At 39.9% G+C, this 8,695-nt stretch overlaps 1 protein-coding gene across 1 annotated transcript; it reads right to left on the minus strand.

Annotated features, from left to right (window-relative positions):
- Positions 1-13: 13 nt before the first annotated feature.
- On the minus strand, positions 14-8,076 carry IRF6 (interferon regulatory factor 6). Its single transcript, XM_072412690.1, has 6 exons — positions 7,889-8,076; positions 5,566-5,845; positions 3,309-3,437; positions 2,856-3,002; positions 2,249-2,641; positions 14-1,297 (listed from the first exon to the last, which is right to left on the minus strand). The coding sequence occupies exons 2-6, from the start codon at positions 5,840-5,842 to the stop codon at positions 1,011-1,013; spliced, it is 1,233 nt and encodes a 410-aa protein (XP_072268791.1). The 5' UTR covers positions 5,843-5,845; positions 7,889-8,076; the 3' UTR covers positions 14-1,010.
- Positions 8,077-8,695: the final 619 nt, after the last annotated feature.

An 8,695-nucleotide genomic window follows, 5' to 3' on the forward strand; every position in this document is an offset into this window, starting at 1 on the left:
AAAAACAGTATAATTTCGAAGGAGATTAAAACAGATGTATTTGGAGAATTAATTGCGCTGTACAAAGGAGTTCTTTGCATACTCCTGCATAAACTGCAGACTTTAAATCATTTATCAACCTGGAGAAAGTGGTTTATGACACATTAAAAATAATAAATATCTATTACCTGCTTCAAACCTTATTAAATCAGCAGAAAGATTATGCCATAGAAAATCCAGCTTTCTTGAGGCACTTGCTGGTGATATTTATATAATTCTGAAAATAAAGAAGCCTTTCACCTGAAATTAAATTCAATTTGAGGTGGAAGGTATAGGAGGGTCAGGGTATGTGTGAGAATTATGCTTACATTAACAGCCTTACTGATTGGATCCATGGAAGTTCCTTTCAGTTAGCTCTATTTCTTGTGCTCCTACTCACAAACATAAAATATGGCAGCAATTAGGGGCAATATCATTGTAGGAGCTTCTGTTAGGGATCTATATTGCAGGGGTAAATGAATTAGATACCTGTTGCCCACATGAAGCATAATACATGCAATATATTAAAGTATTGGGTGAAATTTTTTAATCACACATTGGGACAGTGTTAGTGTTTTTCTCCATTAAAAATGTTCTGTAGATCTTCATGAATGCCACAATAAACACTTGATAAGTACTCATGCATTCGTTAGTCTCTGTTCACACTATAAAATGCAGTTGTTCCCCAGCGGCTTCCAGCCGAGCACTGTGATGGAGAGTTGGCAGGCATTTTTGAAAATGCCCTCAACCACTACACTGACTCTTGCATAGGGCCAGATGCTGTTTGTAGCATCTGGCATGTAACCACACTATTGAAACGGCAAAGGTGCCATACAGCAAGTGTGAACAAATTCTTAATGTACAGGGACTGCTAGACATCCTTTAAGTAAGGGAAAATTAGAGCGTATAAGCCTCAACGGTCCCAAAAATGCAAAAGTCAGGGGGGTTTCCAATGATAATATACAAAGTTCCCAAAGTTATGATCCTTGGCATCACTGAGCTTGCAGTGCCTGACTGATATGTAGGTTTGGTGGCTGCAGATTTGAGGGGTGCAGATTTGGTTGATGCATGTTCTGTTGTGGTAACATTGGCCATGTTTCTGGACCCTGGTGATTCTGTAGAAGACGGTAAAGCTGTTTGAGGTGAGCAACAATGTTATCCTTAATATCAGGAACAGAAATTTGCAAGCGAACGCTTCCACTTTCAAAGGATCGAGTAACATCTCCGGAGAACATCTCAAGAATCATCCGTGCTACTACTGGAATGATCTGCGAATAATAAAACACATTTTATATTTTATTTCTATTCAGCAACCAGGTAAACATACATATCAATTGTAGGGTATATAACAACAGAAATGGCGGACGGAGATGGTCGGCGGAGAAGTCTGCTCCCATACCACTGGAATGCAGGTCTTAGCGGCATTAGGCAAATGTTTACCAGGGAAGACCGGTACTTTTTCTTGGAAAGGGAGGATACATGTAAATAGGCCGACTCTGGTTTGTTACTGATAGACACCCCAGTTAGTTCCTGTATAAAATCTACAACCTGGGACCAGAATGAAGATAACATGACATTCCCAAAAAATGTGAAGCAGATTGCCCACTTCGGTCCCACATCTCTAACATCCATTATCCATCTGTGGATAAATCTGTGCTAAAAGAGCTGGTACCCTATACCATCTGGTCAACAGCTTATAATTTACTTCTTGATAGGAGTTGCTGATTGATGCTGTATGGCCAAAATATAAAAGGTATTCCACCTGCTCAGGTGTAAAAGTAATATGTAAATCTCTTTCCCATTTAGCAATAAAAGGCAAAGAGGCAGGGGCTGATCCTTCCAACAGCTGATATGCCGAAGAGATTTACAAATAAAAATAGGTTTTGTGTACTCACTGTAAAATCCTTTTACACGGAGAGAAACAGGAATTCTGCTACCTTTGCAGCTTTACGCTTACATTGCTCAAGAACTAGGCAGACCACAAGGTGGGTCAAAAGGGACAAACACCCTCCCACACACTGGAAATCTTGGGTGCAGCTTCGCGCAGAGGCTTGTCTAGGGTTTCTGCAGACTTTTGTGCATGATGAAAGTCTGCAAAAATCCATGGGCAAGCATAGGAGCGCTCTATATGAAGATGTGCCCTGACTTTCCAGCTTGAAGGGACGTTTTATACCTTGGAAGATCACCATGCATGCAGCATCTCAAGCTGCTGATGAGGAAAAAAACTCACCACTTAAGAAGGTCTCCAGACAGAAAAGTTTCACTTTCTTCTGTCGCTCAATCAGATTTGGAATGTTGGGTGATGGGGAGCATGGTCCTGTCCAGTAAACCTTGCACTGGCATAGTCGAACAGCATAGATGGCATGTCCACTGACTTCCAAGATAAGTCCTCTGTCCATGACGTCTAGCAAACGGCTAGTGTACAACTTTTGCCTTTCATTTACAATCTGCTCAGGGCCTGGGAATCTAACCTGTTCCAGACTGATGGGACCAAAAAGTTCCTCTTGGTTTGGCATAGGACCCAGATCACCATAGAAAAGACGACAGCCTTGAGGGTTACTGACAGTCATTGTCTGGACCATCTCTTTCCCCCTATATAGAAACTGGATTTCAAGATCAGTCACTGCAAAAAAATAAATAAATAAAATGCATAAATATATAAACACACACAAAACAGCTGCAACACTTAAAATATAAAAATCATGAAAATAAATCCTGGAATGTATATAAATGAACAATAAAGCAAAATCTAAAAAGAGGCTGATAGTGGATTCAAGCACAAATCAGAATTCAAATGTTTGAGCGATGCTTCCGAAAACATTGACATGTTTACTTACTAGGTAGGGAGCTAATCCACAGTTCAGGAGAACTGAATAGCTCCACGCCAACTGGGGTCTGGGGAACCTCCATGTCTTGCTGTTCTGACTTTGGCCAATCTTGTTCCGGAGTACAGTTGCCAAGGTCTGCTGGAGCCATGGGAGAATCTGATAAGGCACAAGAGAAGACAAGCATGTTGAATTCATACAATGCCAACAATACAGTACAGCTACACTAAAGGTAACAGAATTCATACCTCAAATGTAACATTCCCTGCACATGTGCTAGTGGGCAGACTGTAAATGAATTCACTACAGAAAACCACACTGGTATACTTAACTAAAGATTTACCAACATGGATTGAACATTTCTAACTTGAGCTTTCTTCTAGGAAACGGTTAAAAATGTATGTGTTTATACTTGAGATCTACCCCATAATTATATCTTATGCTAGAAAATACTCTAACACAAACCATTGATCCTTAAGCCATTAAAGGGCTCCTGAATTGGGACATGCATCTGTGACTGGCTTATATCATCCTCATCATACTCTTCATCATCCCATGGTGAAGAACCAGTGGAACCTGTTAAAGTGGAAATAACTAATCAGATACATAGAAACAAAAACATGAAATTCAAAATACAAATGCTGGTCTACAACAAAAAGAATGTCAAGTGCAGTAATACAGGACAACCCATCAAAATCAGATTTGTGAAAAACATTCTGATGTCTTGGTATGGGTTACTGCTATTGCTACACTTTTTTTTCCCCAATGTCGAATTAGTCCAAATGTGTAGCATATTGTAATTTTACCTGCTATTAATAAATAGTATTTATATAGCACAAACATATTACATAGCGCTTTACAGAGTCCATAGTCATGTCACTAAATGTACCTCAAATGGGCTCACAATCCAATGTCCCCACCTCAGTCATATGTCATTAATACATACGTCATTAATACAGTTCAATTATGGGGGAAGCCAATTAACCTAAATGCATGTTTTTGAAATGTAAGAGGACACTGGAGGACCCAGAGGAAACCAACACATATACAAGGAGAGAACCTGAAAACTCCATGCAGATAGCGCTGCAAAGGCCAGAGTGCTAACTGCTGAGCCATCGTGCTGCCCTGCTATGACTGTTTATACACTGTGGACTTCCATAAACAAATCTACAGTGTTTTTCATAATTTAAAAGCTTGTTGGTCGCAAATTCTTTATGCCTGCTTGTCAAAAACATAGAATTTTCTGTAAAAAAAAAAAAAAGAAATAATCTAAACCAGCCATAGACAAAGGTAGTGCAGACAAGATCCAACAGCCCTTCACAGTCAGTCAGCACATCCTCAAATTTTGTAACAGTCACCTTAGGTAACTTGACATGTTTACCTAATGTACACAGGCAATAGAAGTTGATTGTGGACACCTCTGCACCAGGCTTATCAGAGAGGAAACAAAAGCAAACAAACAAGCTTTTGTAACCTGCCCATTCACTTTTCTCCCTGATCAGCATTGAGCAAGTATGCCTGCAGGTAGTTCTGGAAAAAGAAGCAAGAAGAAAAAGAAGCAATAGCCAAGTTACAACCTCCATTTTCCCCTCAACAGAGCAGGTTGATGGCGTAATTTGGCATAATTTGACAGCTGGTATTTGATGGGCTATGGCATTACTAACACAGCAAATGGAACGGCTTCTCTGTGCCTATAGCAATACTCAATTTAATACGTCAATTTAAAGATGGAAGGGGCCCAAACAGCTAGTATGCTCTGAACCTTTTCTAATTAATTCTTTCTCTGCATGCCAGCCAAGCATTTCCCTGGACAAAATACATTTTTCTGTGCAAGTTTAATGTCTTTACACTCATTGTGAACTCAAAAACCCTGTGATGTTGACCTTTTGATTCACCTACTGCATTACACAACCACTTTAACACCAAAAACATGCAAATACCTGCAGGATCAGGTACAGTTAATGGTTGGAAACCAGACACCTCCTTTGTAATGTCATGTACAGAGAAAGATAGCAGTCCTCAACAGGTTGTTTAATAAACAAACATTAGGGCCTTCTATGGCCAGTTCTTGCATCCAAGATAGATGAAGCATGCAGACACTGGATGCATGTAGAAGCCCAAAAAGACAAAACTTGGTCAAAAATTACAAACTTTTTTTAAGGTTCATTCAGCTGGCTAAATGCAAACACAAATGTATTATGCACAGACAGAAATAACAAAACTGGTAGTTGGATGTCTAACAGCTGCATAGAAATATTTAGTTAGTTAAGAATATTCTGTTGCTGCCTAATCCCTGCATTAACAGAGTATTTAAACTTTCTTTGCAAGACTCAAGTTCCACTTTCGGCAAGGGAGTATCTGTCAGTGGGCATCCTGGGACTCTCCAGCACCACTACAGAAGAGACCAGATCAGCAGTCATGTCTGGGATCCATCAGTAACCTGTCTTCCCACATCATGCACAATGTCTCCATGCTAAAAGAAGGTTTTCCTCTATAACATGCAAGGCCTCAAGCTCCACCTCTGTTAGGAATACTTTCATTTGACCTTTGAGGTCATTCCACATATCTGCTATGCACAGAGAAAATTTTCAACATTTTAAAATGTCACTGCACTATAACTCTGCTTATCCTACCGATGTGAATATAACCGTACCGTAACTTTGTTTTAAAATGCAATGTTTACATCGGTTTTTACATTAAGGGGGAACTAAAACACCATTTTACTTCCTGAATTTCTCCTTTACAATAACTATAAGTTGAAAGCCATCAATCTCATACAAAATATGACAACATTTATCATCTTGACAAAAGTATTTGCTGCTCACCTTGAAGATTGTGTTCTCTTCTTCATGCTGTGGGCTATGACGAGTTGCGTGTTTCCATGGTATTTGAAATCTCTTTGCCTCCCTGTCCAGCCATATAAGACCCGGATAAATTCCTCTGTCCACCTGAGCTACCAACCATGGCTTTAGACGAACACGACGTGGGTGCAAAGCCATTACCTGAAAGACAGGAAACACACCACAATATCAAAGATGCCCCTTAAACAGTGTGAACTTGGTTAAATGCCAGTAAGGAGGCACTATACATAGTGAGGGTAGGTGTATCCAAGTCTTACTAGGTCTACACATGGAAAACAAAGGGTATATTCTGGTCAGATTTGGATAAAGTGGTAAGGAGTTAAAAGCCCTCAGGATTTTATGTGTACTTATTGTTCATTAGCGGGATAAATACTCGCTTTAAATGGGAGAAATAGGATGAAAAAGTTACTTTAAATAGAAAGTGATACTTGTTCTATTGACAACTGTCAGATAGGGGAATTTCCTTTGCTTAGTAGAGTTTTTTTTTCCTACTCTCGGTTTCATGACTGGGACAGGAGTGAAGAAAAAACTCCACGGTGAGGGAAAAAATCTGATTTACTTTTTATACATGTTAACAGGAACTTACAACGTAAAGATCAAAGGAACATGATTTGATTAACACATCAGCAGAAGTATATCAAACCCAAACACATTTACATAGCTTAGATCTATTGGCTTTTTCAGTATTGTCCCCCATGTTTTCACCTGGTAATCCTGCGACTCACACAACTCAAATTTGGATCACAAAAGTAAATATACAACTTGGGGACACAAACTTGATTTCTAATCTTTCTCCACCCTTAAAAAAAGTTGTATTATTTCCCAATGACTCTCTATGCATCTGCCGCTCTGCTGCCACCTATGGCCACAAACTGAATAGCCTTGTCTGGCAAAGTGTAATAAAGTAAATAAAACATTGTTTGCATGTAAGTTTCCCATAGCTTGGACAGATCTTTAGCACAACAGTTCCTTTTTTACTGTAAAATCACATTAGCCAGGCATTCCTAATGATATGCTCCTTGTCTGACAATGATTACCTTGGAAATATAAAACAAGTTCGGTGCAAAGTTTTGCCTTTTTGTACATAGGCCAGGAAACCACAATGTTTGGAATCATCACCATGGGGATATAAAACAATATCACAATTTCACATAAAATCCAAGAAGTTTACTTAATCTCAGGGAGGAGGAGAGTATAGCAGTGTAAAGGATTTTGTTGAATTCAGTGCCCCCTTCTTTTATCTTCAGAACTTATCAACCATACTAAAAAGGTGAGGATAATTCTGCACAGTTGTGTCTATAGGACAAGAAGTGGCAGATATCCACACACAGAACTCATATGGGGGCATTACCCATCTGTCACCCCATCCATAATAAAAACCTATGGCCTTGGATGTAATTTACACTCAATGTTCCTCATTATATAAATAAGATCATAGATTCCTCAGTGAAAAGAAAGCAATATCTATGGATCCAGAGAAGTAGATATGACCCAGAATACTATGGATCTGATATAACCTGTATATAACTGTACAGCACAGGGTGTGTGATGGGATCATCTTTTACAAGGTGACACATTTATACATCTGCTGGTTTATCTAAATTCTCTCTGTAGATTGATGATCATGGCTCAGCGATTGGTGACCCCAGGGCAGTATGATGGGGTCACACATGGGGGTACAGACAGATGTGACATATGGAGGGCTAGTATTGGTTTATGACTATAGACATACAAACTATACATGTGACAGAGAAGGACAATAACAATGTTTGCACACACATGTACGATCATCTGATACTTATAACATTTTCAGGTGTAAACATTTGTATGTCAGCAGGCCCATAGACAGCCTGAAATCTGAGTGTGGTGCCCTCTTTTCCCCTCTTATATTCCATTACTGGTCTATGTGTAATAAATGGCAGTACGATTGTATAACACGGACAACAAGCCAGAAGTCTGAAACAACAATATAATACATGTAGGTAAAGCTGCAGTGTCCACAGGTGACCCCATACAATACAAAGTACAGGCAGATAGTACACAGCGTGAGATGGGAGCTTAGCAATGATATATAGCTGATACAAACACGTCCCAACTTACACCGAAACTAATATGGCAGCAGGAAACCCAGGAGCCGCTCACAAGCAGGAAACAAGGCGACAGCTAAACAAACGCGAGTCTCACCTGAGCGTGTCAGCGGTGTCCACAGGTGACCGACAAGATTCCACAAAGGTGATGGTGGTCTTCACGCGCCCACCACTGTCCCAACTCTCTTCTCCTCCTCACACAGACTGCTCCGCTGGCTCCCCGCTTCTCTCCCTTTCCTGTCTGCCTGCCTCAGGTATTCGTGACGTCACAGAGACACACCTTACTCAGTCGGGAGCGCTCTGCCAGCTGCTGTGTGAGCACGTGACCTTTCTCCTCACAGCTTGAGTCAGACCAGAGGTCTGTGCAATACACCTAGGAGAGGCTTGGGTACAATCCTTTATTACAAATATAAATACAAAAAGTGAAACATGTCACCTCAATAGAAGGGAATGCTCTAGTAACAAAAGGAGGATTTATCTCATATTTTGTCTATTGTGTGTAAAGAACATGAAGTGAAAATTTGCCAGTCACAAACAGCCCCCAACAGACACCCTCCTATCTAATGTTTGTTCTGTTCCAAAGAAGCAATATGATATGAAATTACATCTCTAAAATAAAGGCTAATGCCCTAATGTGTTACTGGATCATGGATTCCCATTCTGGGACCTTACCTCACTTGTTTTAGTGACAAATGTGAAATTCTCAATGCTTTTCAACCCATTGGCAATGGTTGGCCGGACAGTTGGTAAGAGTTAATATACACGGAGGGCAAAGAACACCCGAAAGACTTCCTAACCTTTCTATGGAAAACACAGAAAATGTTATATATTTGGTTATGACCAGTGAAGAAAATCTAATAAATCCTATTGAAAAACAAAAACTTTATATCAGTGTTCATGTTCA

Source organism: Pyxicephalus adspersus, chromosome 1 (genome assembly GCF_032062135.1).
Source record: "Pyxicephalus adspersus chromosome 1, UCB_Pads_2.0, whole genome shotgun sequence".
NCBI classification, from domain to species: Eukaryota; Metazoa; Chordata; class Amphibia; order Anura; family Pyxicephalidae; genus Pyxicephalus; species Pyxicephalus adspersus.

Excerpts from the sequence above, each read along its gene's own strand:
- IRF6 (XM_072412690.1), bottom strand. The coding sequence starts at position 5,842 with ATGGCTTTGCACCCACGTCGTGTTCGTCTAAAGCCATGGTTGGTAGCT. Across the intron at positions 3,438-5,565 it reads AAAGGAGAAATTCAGGAAGT|TTATTTCCACTTTAACAGGT; the intron begins AAAATGGTGTTT and ends GTATCTGATTAG. Across the intron at positions 1,298-2,248 it reads TCTGGAGACCTTCTTAAGTG|ATTATTCGCAGATCATTCCA; the intron begins GTGAGTTTTTTT and ends AAAATGTGTTTT.